This window comes from Sturnus vulgaris, chromosome 8, assembly GCF_052056855.1.
Source record: "Sturnus vulgaris isolate bStuVul1 chromosome 8, bStuVul1.hap1, whole genome shotgun sequence".
Lineage (NCBI taxonomy): Eukaryota > Metazoa > Chordata > Aves > Passeriformes > Sturnidae > Sturnus > Sturnus vulgaris.
In genome coordinates, this window is record NC_142250.1 from 8,186,128 (window position 1) to 8,202,911 (window position 16,784).

At 42.9% G+C, this 16,784-nt stretch overlaps 1 protein-coding gene across 4 annotated transcripts in view; it reads left to right on the top strand.

Annotated features, from left to right (window-relative positions):
* Positions 1-16,784, top strand: part of JMJD1C (jumonji domain containing 1C) — a 168,044-nt gene that overhangs the window by 104,315 nt on the left and 46,945 nt on the right. For 3 of the 4 annotated variants that reach the window (XM_088168776.1, XM_014882317.2, XM_088168778.1), the window contains exon 3: positions 8,102-8,215. In XM_088168776.1, the coding sequence (XP_088024902.1) occupies positions 8,102-8,215 (114 nt within the window). Of the gene's footprint in view, positions 1-2,945; positions 3,052-8,101; positions 8,216-16,784 lie in introns of those variants that run through there. The other variant, XM_088168777.1, reaches the window with a different exon arrangement.

A 16,784-nucleotide genomic window follows, 5' to 3' on the forward strand; every position in this document is an offset into this window, starting at 1 on the left:
AACATACACATATATATTGTAGTAAATTTTGTAAGTAGTATGATGCAAATGTCATTTTATATTGCCTTAGTCTACTTAACATTGACAATTGTACCAGTAGCAACTTCTTTGTTTTTTTCTTACTTCCAAAAGGTGTTTTACCACTTATTGGATTTTTCCTGAGGATGTCTTTAAGTGAAGCTCTTGGAAACAGAATTGCTGATTTAGTATTCCATGCATAGCTGGTGCAACTTGAGAATTAATAGAAAAATCCCTCTGTGGTAATGAATTGGTGGTGCTGGGCTGGGTATTAATACTCTTTGTTACTAAGTTGCAGTCTATTAATAAAGCTTTGTCCAAACGGGCAAACTTGCTTGTCCTCCAGACCATCTTGTGATTTGTATTTTAATAGTGTCTGTCTTGGATATTATTAAGGATTGCCTGCTTTGACAGTTGCTCTACATACCACACAGCTATCACAGCACCATTAGTTCAAGAGTAGCATGAAGTATGTTCTGCTCTTTAATAGGCATTTTTCATTTGTTTGCCCTTCTTGAAAGCTATTAAGTGTCTGCGCTCTTAAGAGTAATGGCAAAACAAAACCTATATCTGTATGAGAAAGGTGGGAATCTAGTGGTGGAAGTAGTATGTCTTTGGGATGCTCAGTACTTCTTGGAGGTAATCTAAAATGTGCTTTGAAAGTGAAATTGAAGATCATACAAGTACAGAATGAATTTTGGAAAAAACCACTTTGTTTATTGATTACTTGGAAAAGTCTGAGTTCCAAGATATTTTCTTGTATGAACTATTACCGATAGGTCAATTTTATTTTTTAGAGGTGATAAGGCCTCTGAAGGACTAAGTCTGTGAAAGACTGTCCTGCTCACTTAAGAAGTGGCCCTGTTGCTGTTGGGTGACAGATAACAAAGCACACTTCCGCTATAAAGAGGGAACAGCAGTGCAAATTGTGGCCCCAAACCTGGAATAAGGTTGCATTTTAGTCTCTGCTACTGCATGACCTCTCTCAGTACTGGTGAAAGTGACTGAGGTGTTATTCCCCCCTAATCAGTGAGAGGTGGTCTGGAGAATAAGGAAATGAAAGGAAATCAGGTCAGAATGGTGTCACTAAGTTTAATTTTTTTTCTGGAGATAAGGCAGTGCAGCCCTACCATGGCATGGCTGGGGCAGGAGGTGTGTTTTGGGGGAACCAAGAAGGTTACTGAGCCTTGTGCTGTTGGTGGTGAGCCCTGAATGGATCTGGTGAGGGGCTGTGCCAGAGGTGCCAGAAACCAGAGGAGCAAATGTCCAGTCTCAGTGGTGAGGAATAGATGGAGGCTGCTCAAGGCACTGCTGCCTCTCCGCAGCCTTTCTGCCATATAAGGCTGCTCAGCTGCCTTGAGCCAGCCAGGATGGAAGACCACTTAAAAAGGAACATCAATACAATAAACTGCCTCTGCTAGTGTCCTTTCCAAGCAAAATCCAGGAGTCTTGCAGTTACATGGTTTGAGCATAGGCCGGGTAGTGTATGAACACCACGTACAGGTAGCCTGGTTCCTGCCCTTGCTTGTGTGCATGCACAGTCTTGAGCTGTTACAGAAGAAAACCAGTTTGCTGGAGAAAAGCCTGTGGTGGGTAGAGAGCCTTCCAGTTCAGCTTTAATGTTCAGCTCTACCTAAGTATTTTATTTCAGAGCTTAGTATGTTATAGCATTCCAGTACACCTTTAAGCTTACATCATTTGGAATAATTCAAGATGAGAACAGAGATGTAGTCATGCATTGATTTCCCATAATTCTTATACTTTCTTGGCAAATGACAAACTTTGTATTTTTTCAATGAGGTGAAAAATATACAGTGGTTTATGTCTGAAGAGTTTGGAGAAAACAAATGTCTATCGCAACCTCCCCTGTGATTTTTTTTTTATTTCTTACTATCCACATTTGTCTATGTGAGCTAGGCTCAGGGAGTATATTACAGGTGTTTTTGCTAAATTTCTCTCTGAAAATTATTTTCTCATTACGAAGTGTTCCCTGATAGTGTCCCTGGGCTATTCAGTTGAAGTTTCCACGTGAACTGTGAACAACTAGTTAGTGACATTAATTAGTGTTGGAAAGTGGGAAAACACGTGGGCTTGTTTGGGTTTTTTTTGTGGGAGAGGGGCGTCGTCAGGGAGAAAACAGGTTGTATGTGTACTAAAAATGATAAAATTGTGCTTGAAAAGTTTTCCGTGGGTTCCCGGGCTGTGGGTCCCCGCTGAGCACTGTATGGTGTGGGTGAAGGCTTTGGGCTGCGCAGCCCCGGATCCGGCAGCTAACGGGGGAGCGGAGCCGCCCACCGCCCTCTGCTGCGGCTGCTCCTGGACCCAAACCAGCCGCTGAGCTCATGCCTGACTCGCCCTTCCTTTTTATGACTTTTTTTTTTCTCCCCCATCGGTTGAACGTGGACGAGCTGCAGCCCTCTCTTGCTAACTTTCCAAAGCCCACCCGCGGGAAGGATAGGGAACAGCTTTTCAAGGCTGGGCTTGGCTTCGCGGGGGGAGGAGGCTATAAACGAAGTTCGAGATTATAGAGCGGAGCAGCGGCAACAGGAGGCTCTCGGCCTCCGGGTGCCTCGGCCGCACTCCCGAGTCACCGCCACGCGTGTCCCGGGACTCCGCCCCCGCGGGACGTGTCTGCGAGCCGCGCCTGTCGAGCGCCGCCTCTTCCCGCGGCGTGCTCTGCTGGCCCGACGCTCAACTCGGTACTTCCCGCCCCAGCACCACGCACTGCGCGCCTGCACTTATGTAAGCGGTGGCATCGGCAGCGCGCCATGACCCAGCAGCAGGGACGCGCCGGGGCCTCCGCAGAGCGCACAACTGCGCGATAGTCGGCGCCGGCCCCACAGAGGGCGGGCGCTGAGTTGTCGCCGTCGTCCTCATCTCCCTTTCCGCCACCTCCTCCTCCGGCCCCGCAGTCTCCGCCCCCGGCACAGCCGCCCGGCCCGACCCGGAAGCGGCGCGGCGAGAACCATTTTCCTTGTGAGTTCAAAGGCGGAGGCGGGTGCGGAGGTCCCGCGGGCTGGGCCGCCGGGCGAGGTGCGTATCGGCCGACGGGGCGGGGGGCAATCCGCCGCTGTGGTTTGGGGAGGCGGGGGGCGCCTTCGCGGCTATCGCCGCGGGATTCATACCCGCGCGGACACTTTAACTTTGTGGCGGGCGCCTTTGTTTGCCCTCTGAGGCTGCTGAGGCGGAACGGGCCGTGCTCCTGGCCCGTGGGGCTGTCGCGGCCCTGAAGCCCTCTCTGTCCTATCCCCGCGGAGCGGCGCACGTGACGAACGGGCTCCCGCGGGGGCGCGCGCGGTGGGGCACGCGGCCGGCGACGGCGGCTTTGTGTGCGGCCCGTTGGGGACGAGAACGCGGCGACCCCGGGACAACGTGTGAGTATCGGGTATCTCTTGCAGCCGCGGAGGCGCCCAGGGTGGCCAGCGCCCCTCGGGAAATGGGAGTTCAGGAAAAAAAAAGAGGTTTTGTGGGATTTTTTTTCCTTTTTTCGGTTAAGTTTGTGCCGTTAAGACGGGGTGCGGGAGCGGCAGGACTCGGTGCCGGCCGTTAACGGCACGGACCCCGCCGTTAGAACAGCCGTGGGCGCCGTTGCTGCGCCCTGTCATGCGACAGCTCCGGCAGGCAGCGGGCTCGGCTGGCGCTGCCTTCTCCCCGCGTCCCGACGGGTACTTCCTTCTGCCCTCCCCCCGGCGAAGGGCTGCGAGAGTTCCGCCCAGAATAACGCCTTAGCTGGAAACGGACTCTTCCGTAGGGATTGCAGGCAGGGTAGTCCGCGACTGAGGAAACCCTGTGCACGATTTTAACGTCAGATCTGCTTTACTGGCTGTCCGCTCTTTTCTACTTGGTAATTCTGCCTGTGAGTACAAACCATGGCAACAAACAGGCGTTGGAAGAGAGCTACAGCTGTTTTGAATGATGAGGTGCCATAATGAAAAGGTGCCGGTGTTCGTGCTATTGCGGACTAAACAGCAAGGCTAGAGAGCAATATGTGGAAAAGTCTACTGAGTAGTACGTTAAAATTAGGTTTAAATTATATTTTCAATTTTTTTTGCTTTAAAGAAGAAGAAGGATAGACTGTAGATGTTTTACTGTAAGAATAGCTTTCTAAACTGCATTATTAACTCTTTAAAAGTCTGGTGGGCTTACAGTATAAATTCCTCTAGAGAGATTTTTTTAAAAAGGGTCGCTGTAGTACGTATGCATAGTAGGATGCGCTTTTGTGGTACGAGGAGCAGGCTTGAGGCACAGAGTGCTCAGCTAAGCAGGCTGTGAGCTCCAGCGAGGCAGCTGAGGCAGTGGTACGTGCTGGATGAGCCGGAGCAGCAGCTGCGAGCTCAGCTGTAACCCGAGCATTTGCTGCATTGAGCCTTCTGTGTGTCACAGCCTGGCAGCGCCTAGGCTGCAGCAGTCGAGGTGTGGCGGCTCCTGAAGCCCTGTCCAGTGCCAGGGAACTGCTTGCTCGCAAGCTGAAGGCAGATTACCACCACTCCAGCTGCTTAATTGCACTAGGTAGAGGTAAAAATGCACTATGTGCTTGCTCGCTACTGCTTCCTTGGGAAAGTGAGTGATTGCTGTGGGGGTTTTGGAAAGATAAATGAAGAGATGACTTGTGTTATGGGGCGTTAGAAACAGCAGTCACCGAGTAATCTGCTGTATTGGTATTTGGTGAATGCTGTTGAATAGTTTTGTGATTGTTTGCTGTGAAGTGATGGTAATTTATGTCTTCTAAAAAATGTTTTGAATTTCCAGAAGGTCCAGAATCCAATTCTCACACTCAGTGCTGTGCTAGCTGCATTTTGTAGGCAGATTATTTTTGGCATGAGCTGGGGTAAAATCATGGCGAGGGGGCAGAGTAGGAAACACACTTTATTCACCATCAGGGAGCTTGTTAGCAAAGCAGCCAAAGAGAGTGTGTGAGAATGTGTGTGTTCATGGAGCTCCCTTTGGATAAGCAGGGAAATCTGGTGGGGGAATAAGTGGGATTTTGTTTTGTTTTGGTTTTTTGGGTTGGGTTTTTTTGGTTTTTTTTTCAAGCAGCCAGTTAGAATAGTGGTTAAGCCAGATGTCACTTAAAATTGAGTCCTTAAGTCCTTTGCTTAATTGTGGTCTTGGGTTAACATATAAAGCTTCCTTTTACAAGCTACAGGTTTGAAAGGGAGATTTTAATTTACAGAGGTTCAGTTTTTTTCTGGTTTTTGCCAATATGCTTGGTTGTCCTTAAAGTTGTCCTCTATTTTGGGAGTGGAAAGAGGGACCATATGCAAGGAGCATTTTTTCTGAAAATCTGCGAGGAGCTTGTTGGACCTTCTTATATCTATTTTCATGTCAGTACATGCCTCATATGCTTACCTTTAATAGCTGATTCTTGCCTGCTGTGCTCTCAGTCTGTTTTTCTTTGTGTATGTGCGATATGTAGTGTGAAATTCAGTTATGTCTTCCATTTAAAATTTTTCAAATCCCTAACTTGTCCCAGCTTGGGCATCTCCTTGGTGGCCTGCCTGTCTGGTGGAACTGATGGAGTCTGGACTTTGCTTTTCTAAGAAGACGTTTACTTAAGGGGCATTTTGTTGTTCTTTGATAGTGGGAATGTTTTTTTAATAGTGTCTGAAAAGTCTCAAGTTGTGTACAGCTGAGCAGCTCTGCCTACAGGAGGAGGTGTGTTACGTGGCATGGTTTTGCTTTATTTATTTACATATTTTTCCTCTGTGCTTGTGGGATAGCCTGCATCCTCCACATTAATATTTTGGGGGCATTGACCTGTCTAGAGGCATAGATCTCTGAAAGTAACGGAGAAGGCATTATGTTTCTCAGAGTAATCACACTCACGAATCTATATTTGGAACTACTTCTTTTAATACCCGTAGGAAGATAAACCATGTACCTTAATCTGTAGTGTTGTCTGAATCCTGAACGTTAACTGCAAGCCGCATTCCACGTAGTTTCGTTTCAGCTGATGATGTTGTCCGTAGTCAGAAACTCGTTTTTTGACCTGAATAATAGTTCAGAAAGTTAGAAAGAAGGCAGTGTGGAAAACGTAGAACAGTGTGAGGAAAGACATGGAGGCAGATTAAGAGCTGAAAAACTACAACGTTGGCTTTTTCAAAGAAAAGTTTGTCTGCATGTGTGTTTATACACTCAATACTTCCCAATTTCGTGATGTGAACTCCGCCCTCTCTTAACCATTAGCAATACAAGATGCATTATAGGAGAGTGATGCAAGAGCAAAGGCTCTTTTGTAGCTATTAGAGCTTAAATACTTATTTACTATTTGGACTCTGTAGTTGGAATATTATCGTATACTCTTGCTCCTCCAGCCCTTTTATCTAGTTGCCTGTTACGGAGATGGCTGGTGGAGTGGTTTGGCTTTTTTTCCTTCCTTGTCTGAGAAAGTAGCAGCTGAAGTGAAACTTAAAATAAAATGGAAATAAGAATGCTGTGCATTCAGTTGGAGCATTTGTGGAGTTAGATTTATTAGAAAGTATAATGTATCTCCCATGAAGTATTCTCTCATTTGTTTAGTAAGTGCCAAAGCTGAAGCTCCAGAGACACTTAGGTTATATTTAGCTTAATCTCGAGGCAGCACCTTTGAAAGTAGGTAATGAAGCCTGATAAAACCTTGAGTGCTCGCTTACGAGCTGCCTGCAGACTGTCTGAGGATAGGTCACTGGCTCTGCTGCTGCCCTGTTTAGTAGCTTTTGCCAAGTTAAGGGATTGCTTTGTTCCTCAGTTTTCTCATCTGTAAAGTACTTGGTGTCTGTTCCTGCGGGGTGTTTGTGCAGGATTGTTGCATGTGAGCTGTGATAGCAGTATTTTACAGATGTTGATGTAGCATTTGCACACAGTGCTCTGTGTGGTTTGACCTGCCCTTGTTTCTTCTCTTTGTCTTTTTCTCCTGCATTTTAAATTTAGAATCGGTCTCAGAGGGCTTTTTTCTTTTCCTGTTTTCTCTTGTTACTATTTTTTTGTCCTGTAAAATAACTTTCCTCTTATTTTTTTCTGTCCTTCCATGTTTTTTCCCCTTGCATCCTGCATGTTCTTTCTGCCAGTCATTTCTTTTGTTCACCGATGTCTTCCTCTTGCTGTTCCTGTCTGTCCTCAGAGGAGCATGTCTGTCTCCTCCATCTGCCGGGATTTCCTTTTCCCCAATGGGTACATCCCTGCTCAGTTAAACTCTCCTTGTGCTTCTGTTTCGGGAAACCCAGCCAGCAGGGAAGGGGACCGCTTGCTTGTCCCCTCTTAGGGGAGATCCACTGGAGTCACGGCACCCTTCCTGCTGGCCTGCTGCATCCTGCTGTGCCTGGGTGAGGGCAGGGAGTTTGGGCAAAGACTGTACGAGGGTGTCGAGGACCCTCTGACTCCCTGCTCCCCTTTCTCTGTGCCTGGCTTTTGCAGCAGAGCTGGGAGATTTCTTGCTTCCTCCAGCAGCGAGGGTCAGCAGCTCCTTGTTTCTTTCCCAGCACGCGGGGTGAATCAGGAAACCTCGTGGCCCTGCTGCGAAGTGCCCCTGCCCGATGCTGTGGGATCAGAAGGCGTTGTGCTGGAGCAGCCGGTTGCTGCATGGGAGGAGTGGCTGCGGAGGCGGCAGGAGCAGAGTCAGAACAGTTCAGAGATGGGCAGGGAAATGAGATGGTTGACTTTTGAGGCAAGGTGAATGATTTCAGAACCGGAGGCAGGGGGGAGGGATTTCTCTGCTGTCTGCTTCCACTTGAGCTGTCCTTAGTATAATCACTGCTGTGCTAGCTGGTCCTGCAGGCAGGGAGGGAGGATCTGCGGGCTGAGCTGTGTGTTTAGGATGGAATGGTGCTTCTGTACTTTGAGCTTCTGTGGTAAACAATATTGCTCAAGCATAGTGAAGGAAAGGAGGTATGTATGGTGTAGTTCTCTTTTCTGGCTGATTTTCCACCAACAACACAAAGGAAAAAAGTGACAGAATACAAAATCCTCCTTTCTTGTATAATTAGTAACTGTTATTCTGTTGTAGCTTGTTTTGATGGAGGAATGCATGAGTATTTATACAGTTTTGGTGGTTTGATGCCCTGAGGGGTTTTTTCAGTTGCCTAATATTATCTTTTTTCCTTGGTAGACGTTCAAACCCTTGGTTGGAAAAAGTGTATACAGTTCAATTACTGCAGTAGAATTTCTTGTGGATAAACGGCTGGATTTCATAAATGAAGATAGTGCCTTTCAGCCCTATCAGGTAAGAAATTTGACTAGTGTATAAGTACTATCCATTAAACTTATTTAAAAGCCATGATTTTACTGTTGTTGAAGTGCATTTTATGTTCAAGTTTTGTGTTACAGGAATGATTTCCTATTGGTTATTGGCAGAGATTGTTCCTTGTTTTGTGAAAGATTATATTGGTACTATATATGATTCTAGTTAATCTGATCATGTCAAGGAGTACTGTGCCATGAATATTACTATAGCACTTTCAGTTAAAATACCTGACCCCTTTAAAGGTTAAACCAGTACCATTAATTGTAGAGCATATAGAAGACAGTATCCCTCCTTCTAAAGCTTTCATTTCCAGGTCTTTGCATGATTACAGTGATATTCCTCTTACTGATTTTTCGTTCTCTTGGTAAATGAACAGCAGAAAATGCTAATTTCTTAGAAAAGAAACACTTTTCTTCCTGTTGTTTTTAAGCCTGCTAAAATTTCCATTATCCTTGATTTTAATGCCTCTCCATTAATTAGAAGCACATTAATACATTAATGTGTCTGTATTTAAAGAATAAGGAAATTAGCGATTCCCCTCCTTGCTGCTTCAGAAGGTCTAAAAATCTCTTCTATGACAAATAGAAAAATACTTGATACTTCAACTTGTGCTGAATTACGATAGCCATAAATTTTCCTTATGGCTTGGATGGTATGCTGTGGTGATACAGAAATAGTACTTAGAGGCTTGGAATAACAGATGGCCCTGAATAAATGCTATGTAATTTTGTCCTAACACCCCTTCTTCCCTCCTGCTTCACCAAGATGTTTTTTTTTTTCCCAATGCCAAACAGAACTAGAAAAAGAGTGGCTGAGAGAGAATCCTAAGGAAAGTAGAGGGAGGTTCAGTTCATGGAAGGGCTGGTGCTTTTGCGTGTCTGTGGTAGGGAAGCCAAACGAGTTGAACATTTTTCATCAGGATGAGGCTCCATGTTATGACTCAAGCTGCTAGAACAGCTTGGCTCTGCCACAGACAACAGTTGCCACTATCACACCCCATGCTAGTGCTTTCAGTCCTCTAAACTAGCACAGCCTTGATTTTCGAACATGGGGGGGGGGGGGGGGGACATGGAGTGGGGGAAAAGCCTGTGATGTGATGTTGATGAACTGAGCTGGATTAGCCCAGGGTGCATCCAGTGCTGTGGCTTCCTCCACGGAGGGGGTCAGGATGACGCAACAGAGTGGGATATCCTTGTTTGGCAGCAGCAGCCTCTTAAATCAGCTGGGCCATGAAGTGTAAATTTGCCCTCAGAGTCCGGCTGCGATCTTCCAGATTCATTTTACAAAGTAAATACTGATGCTAGCGTCTGTCCTTTGCCTGAAACCTGCCAAGATCATGTGTCTGATAATGGTCATTCCAGTAACAGTAATCAATCTCCTTTTGGCAGTGGATCATTTCCGATTTGAGCAAAGCAAACTGAACATAGGAGGATTGCCTTTTGTTAAACAATGCTATTACCAGGCAGTGGCATAACAATGTTCTATGCATTTTAGGCCCTTGAAAGAATATTAACTGATAGAGCATTAGAATTGGAAGCACCTTAATTTGGGAAGGTGCATTCAGGTTGAAGGTGTCATTTTTTAAAAGTGTTGTCCTCTGTTTTTGACACATAGAGGCAATTCTGTATTAGATCAGGCTGTTTCCTCCTCTCATGATGCAAATAGTTACCTATTGAAACTTGAGATGGAGGCTGTTGGTCTGTATCCATCATGAGTAGTTTGGTGACAAGATACTTAGATTATTTATTTTAACATTACAAGAAATTTGCTGACAAAGATTCCTCTAAGTACTAAGGCACCCAGAATTTGCATTTTAGCTGGATATTGAGTGTAGTAGCATAAAAAACAGCATTGTGCTCACTGATGAATAGTGCAAAGATTTCTTTATTTGAATGATTATACAAAGCTTGAGAAATGTTTTTCATAGAATGTTTCTTTGCAGGGCTAGCAATATCTCAGTGCCAAATTTTACAAGTTAATTGAAACAGAAAAGAGCTTTACTGAATGATAATGTCTTCAAGAGAACAGAAACTATATGTACTAACAGTATGTTAGAAGAAATATTAGCTTTATTGCTGATACTTATTTTCTGCTCAAAGGTACCTGGAGAATTGTTTCTACTCCTTTTGCATGCTGTTTTTTCTTAATGCTGGAAATCACATTCCTTGCCATTAGTCACTTGATGTAAGGTAGTTTGTGCTTGCATGTTTTTTCTGAAAGACCTCCCTTTTCTTTGCCATAATACCAGGTCCTAGATAAATCTTTGGTAAACTTCCTGTTACTATATACTTGGCAAAAAAAAAGGTGGTTTTGCTCCCTTGTTTAGTCTAGAATAGCATCGAGCTGCTTATGAGCAGATGACAGAACTTTCAGAGAAATCATTCAAAGAATTGTTCTTTGCAGGGGTGAGTTAACTTTGAGTCTTCTGAAACGTGTTTAGTTTTTTGTTTAAACTCTCATCACTGTGCATTTTCAATGTGAAGTCCTTAGAGACCCTGGTGACCTAAACACTTTTATATTATATTTTGCTGTTAGAGCCTAAAATTCCAGTATCTTCCTGCCAAAACAAAGTTTGAATTTGTGTGGGAAGATTCCATTTCATTTCAGATACAATTCTTAACTGACTAGTTTTTCCCGTCGTTACATAGACTCATAATACTGGAAATGGGCCGCAGACCAATATTTGGTGTGAATTCTGCTCACATCAGTTCTGATCAAGAAACAGTGGTGTTTCACATAACTATTGGGCCAAAAGGCTTCATGTGTAAGGTGCTACTGTCCAGTGTAAAGGTGACAACTGCTCAAAGCGAAGATAACAGCACACTTGGCATCCTTTCAGACTTGGCAGGAGAAACGAAGTTTGAGTAGGCAAAGAACTAAATTACTGTTGTTACCAGAAGTGGTTCTTCCAGAACAAGATTAAAGAGACTTAGGCAGGACTTCTGGGGAGTTGTGACCCATGCATTCCCATGCCATGTCTACTCTTTGCATAAATAAACATGTTTCAATTGTTAAGAGATTCAATGACCTTGCTAAGGGCTAGATGAATATCATTATTAAAAGTAGGGTATGCATCTACATTATATGAGCCCACTTCCATGTCTTCGCAAGGTTTGCTGTACCAGCTATAACACTTGCCAGTGAATTTGTTCTTTGGCGCTAAATGTGCATGTGATTCGTCTTTTGTTTTATGTGTGTTCTGCTTGGAATCCTGCCCTTCTCTTTAGAAATTGCTTGGATTCTGTATGTGTGGTGCCTTGAACACCAACCTACAACTTGTTTCCAGTGGCTTTTATCTCTGTTGCTTCATGGAGGATGTGAACTGTATTATTCTCTGTGTAAAACTTGTGTGTGACTGAGTGACTCATTCATTATTCTGGGATGGTCAGATCATTTAGTCATGTAGTTCTTTTTTATCGTGATGACGAGGGGATCTTGAGGATAAAGCAGATGTGAACGTTTGCTGTGGTACTTTTCTTAGCAATGGAATGAAAATTCTGTCCTTTGTGGAAAATAACAGACATAAAGTTTACAACATGCATTTTTTATGTCAAATTAGTATCTGTAGGAAGTGTATTCTTGAAATGGACACGTAGGTTAGGTCCTTAATGTGAATTCCACTTCACATTTATAATATATTATGTATGTTCTGTGTTTAAAAATTCACAAGTGTTAGTGGGTTTAATAATGGCTCTTGCTATAGTCTGAAAATGAACTTTTTTCTTCCAAAAAGCTGTGTTAAGGAAAAGTTACAGTTAAGTCTACACATGCAAGTGTGACCTAAATCACATACTTTGAACTGAAGTGGTTTTCTGTAATAAATTACTGGTACTGTTTTGTGATACGCATACTAAGTTACATAGCAGCACAGCTAATCATGCCTTAATTTGTTTAAACATTGTCGTTTACTTGAAGAACTATAAATGGGGATGTGAAGCATTAAAGCCCAGCATATGGTATGCGTGACCTCATCAGAGTGGTGTTTTTGTATGGGTGGTGTTTGGCAGTGCCTGTCATGGACACTGTTGGGCTGAAGTCCGTGATTCTGCTGTTGCTGGCTGAAGCAACTGGAGTCAACTGCATTATACTTTGGACAAGCAAATGAAGAATAACAAAAAGTGTTTTATGTTGTGTTTTTATATACTTGTGGAAAGATCTGGAAAGACTGCTTTGTCTGAAGCAGTGAGTGCATTTCAGCTGTGTCTGGGTCGGGCAGAGCAAGGATGCATAATTGATTATATGCTTCCGAATATGTACATACTGTGTGTGATAATGTATTTCCGAAGGATTTCTGAGCACACAGCACTGGAGCAAATGTGGACCGTGGAGGCAGGACAGAATTCAAATGAAGTTCCTTCACAATCATTAAACTTCCTGCAAAGGGTATTTTACCACTCGGGGAAGAAAGTCGAAGGGTGCACAGTCTTTAGAAAGTCCTCTTGCTTATTTGATTAAAAGAAAAAAAAAATCTTGTTAAGAATGAATGTTTATGGTGAACTTTCTTCAGGCCTTAAACTCTCCTTCAGAACTTCTTTTTTTCCTTTCTTTTTCTGAAAGACAAGCCTGGTTGCTTTAGTGTTTCAAAGTGGTACAGTCTGCCTGTCTACCTCTGTGCTGAAGGCTGCAGATGTAAAGATAGGGCAATGAGAAATCCCTCGTGGGAGGTGTTGCATGAACAGTGATAGGCGCTTGTACTTTGCTCTTTTTCTAAATGTGTGTGGCACATCTGAATGCTGCCAGGTCAAATGTCTAACACGCCTTAAAGATTGTTGAAATAATAAACTTTCTCACTAATCATGAAGTAGGTACATCAGATACAGGACCTAATATACACTTACCTTGATCTGTTATAAATTCAAGTCATATATGCTATTAAGAAAGACATGAGCGAAGGGCCTTGGTCATCTCCACTGCTCTGCTTTTCTGTTCATTATGGGCAGACATTGGATATTTCAGACCTGGATACCTTTGGGTTCCGTGACTTGTTTGCTCGTAAGAGGAAGTAAGCTGGGCTTGTGTAGTAATGACATGTGCACATTAATTCTTGAAACATCTTGAAAGAGGGATAAAATAGTATTTTTCTATCTATACTTTAAGCACCCCATAATCATATGTGCACTCATCTCTCAGACTTCTCTTACTTTAAGCTTCAGGCTTAAAAATAACTACTGCAGCTGAAAATTGCTTTTCCCATAAACTTGTACTTCCAGTGATGAGGCAGGCAGGCCCTTCTGGGGTTGGTCCCACCCTTTGAGGTTACCAGAAGCAGCTCGGGAACTCTGGGTGCCGCCCACAGAATCTGTATGCTCTCTCTCCTGCTTTCGGTTCCTCCATGGCACACACAGCTTTCTTCATCTTTAACTCCTCCTGAAGAACTGTCTTGATTCTTTCCCGTGTCTCTGGACCACCCATAAGGAGTCCAGCTGGCTTCCATGGCAGCCTTGTAAAGAGCAATGGTCTAAACAGCTTGTTACCGACACATCTAAGTTTAAGTGTACGGCCCCAACATGTGGGGAAGCAAAAAGCTGCGTCCAGCTACAAGTGGGTCAGATGACTCATACCAGTCCTCACTCCCAGTAGCATGTGGAATGACAGAAGAGTCTCATTGGAATGCTCACAAAAGGAGAGGAATAAGGGAGGAGGGGTTGGCACCCTCCGTTTGTAGTCAGAGGGATGTCCAGATGATCTGCCCTAAGCCTGTATTCGTGCTTGTCTTTGAAAAAGAGCTTCTTGTTTGAGAACTATCTCTGTTTTCTCAAAAGAGGTGGAATTAAACGGCACTTTTCTGTTTTACCTTGATATGTTAAGAAGTAAGGGCTTCAGTCACTTTTCTTGTGTCTCTCAGCAAGGTTTGACACAGGAGTGGAGTTCTTTAGATCTGACAAGCCTTAGGGAAGTGAGCAGTGTGGAGGGGAGGCCATCAGTCAGCAGGAAGGTGATGTAGCTACCAAAAATATTGTGGCTCCTCCAGATGGGAGGGAGTTCAGGTGGAACTGCTGAAGCTGTGAGAAGGTACACAAGGAGGAAGGGGGAAAGAGTTGAGAGGTCCTTGGGATAAGCTGAGGTTACTACAATGCAGATGACACTCAAATCCACAGAAAAAGCATTCCTTCCTCAGTCATATTCTTCCTACAATTTCTGAGAAACCAGTCAGTTCAAAGATTTTATTTCACTAATCCTACTCTAGGAGGTAGTATTTCAGTAAGTAATTAAAAATTTGGATTTCAGAACAGAAGACATGGAACAAAACCTGCTTCTTCATTGAAGGTGAATATCAAATCTTTTTACTGAACTGTTTTGGTACATCTGAATAGCCATGCTTAGGATTTCCGAGTTTAAAAATCCATCCAGTGTTTCTGGGTAAAAATTTCCTGTGTTTGATCACAAGTGGTTACTTCTTTACCAGTAAAAATCCATGGAAAATATCACTCAGTAGTAAGTGAAGGAAGCCTTATTCTTGGTTCTTTGTCCTTAAAATTTCCATTTCATCTATTAAAAATGAAAGTTTAAAGTATTTTTCTTATGTGGTAGTCTTGACTAACCCTGCTTCTAATCCAGACTCAGAGTCTGCTCCTAGAGAAATCTGTTTCATGTTATATCCAGTTGCTGCTTTGCCTCTGTGTTCTTGGTTTCCTAAGTTGCTCTTTGATGGGATTGGAATCCTTGGTGCTTTAGAGATCCCAGAAGTGTGAATGCAAGTAAACTGCAGTGTGGCATGGGAGTTTGTAAGCAGAGCAGGAAGAGAGTAGGCATTCCTGCATTTCAGGTAGGGGGAAACTTGAGTTTCATGAAAATGTGTTCTTACTCAAATTAAGCCTTATCTTGACATGATAAACACAATAGCTCATTTGGTGAAGTGCTCGTGGGTTTGTTTGCTTTCCTCCCTTAGATATGATGTCCCTTTGTTCTGGCTGCCACTCTAGACCTTTTTCTTATAGAATGTATTTTTGAAATTGCACTAATAGAAGTCATAATTTTGTAATCTGGGTTTACTGTTTCACAGGAGCTGCTCCACAGCCTTCAGCAAGCTACAGTTAGTAGAAGTTGAGAGCTGTAGCAGTTCCAGGTCTGTGTATTTAATTCTTTTTCCAGGCCAGACATCTGGGGAGAAACTCAAGTAATTTTATACCAACTTGAAGTTTTAAAATTAAAACCAAGTATGAATCTTGCTATTTTCTTAGACACTAGAATAACTTTACTAAGGGCTTGTAGAGGGCTTGATGTACAGAATATTATTTATTTTTAACGGTATACTAGTAATTACAGTTATAAAGTCTTTTTATTGCTATTGTTTGTGAATACTGACACCCTCCTTAAATCTAGCAAACATCTCCTGTCTTTTGAATGGAATTTAAATTAACTATTCCCATTCTTCCCCTGTAACCTCCTCTATTTGAGTGTATCTGCTGCTATTATTTAGGGCGGTATTTTAGTGTTTTTGCTGAGCAAATGAGTCTGAATCATAGGAATTTCTGTGCATCTCACTAATTACTACATTTTTTGTGATTTTAGTTGTGAATTTTAAGCATACAGTTTAGAAATTAATATTTCAAGCATAGAGGCAGGGTTTTTACCCCATTTGAATATTTTCTTCCCTTTCGTTGTCTTCTTATCACCACGTCACACCATTTTGGTATACAGCAGATAAAATCGGGTTAAAGCAGGTTTCAGAATGCATAAGACTTGGTGGCTAAGTTATGGTGCTTGACAGGCTTGAGCTTTCTTCTATTTTTTTTCTTCCCCAAGTGATGTAGCTCAGTTTAGAATTATTCAATTCAATAGGAATTTTTTTGTTCTGCATGCTAGAAGATTGATCTTTGAAAAATATTGTGAAATAGAAGGTCATTGTATAAATTTTAAACTCTGAATGACTTTACTAAGTTTACCCCAGGGAATTTATTGCAGCAATAACTGAAATATCGCTGTTTTCTGATTAGCAATTTAATCTTTCCTCATTGCAAGACCGTTATTCATCAGTTCTATAAAAGGCATATCCACTGCTTTCTCCAGAGTTCCAGAGAGCTGTAGTGTTAATCCAGCTATATGTCCCAGCTGGTCTGATATGTTATTTATAGGGAAAATTCCCAAAATGGCTCCAGCAGGTCATAACAGAGCTCTCTACAGGGACAAAAGACAGTGCTACCTTAAATCCTATTAGAAATTAACTTTGAAAAGTTCTCTGCAAATACAGTGATACTTTAAAATGTGAGAAAAATGAGTTCTGTTTTGATCTATTTTTACAATACCAGCACGTGGGCCAACATGTATATATTTGTATTCTAAGAAACACATTATCAAATAAATCACTGAAAGCCACTTGAAAATAAAGCATTAATGTAATTCAGTGGACTAAAACACTGGGTTTCAAGAACATTTGGATGGTATCTGATGTGTTCTTTCTGCCTTAAAAAAAGAAAAAAGTTAAAATCTTTCTATTGTTTGTTGGGATTTGTTTTCTGCCCATAATCCTCATGAGTTATAGAGAAAAGGAGCTGGAAAGTTGTATGTTTCCAGAGTTTCTATTTGGTGAATAGGATTGAGGATATTT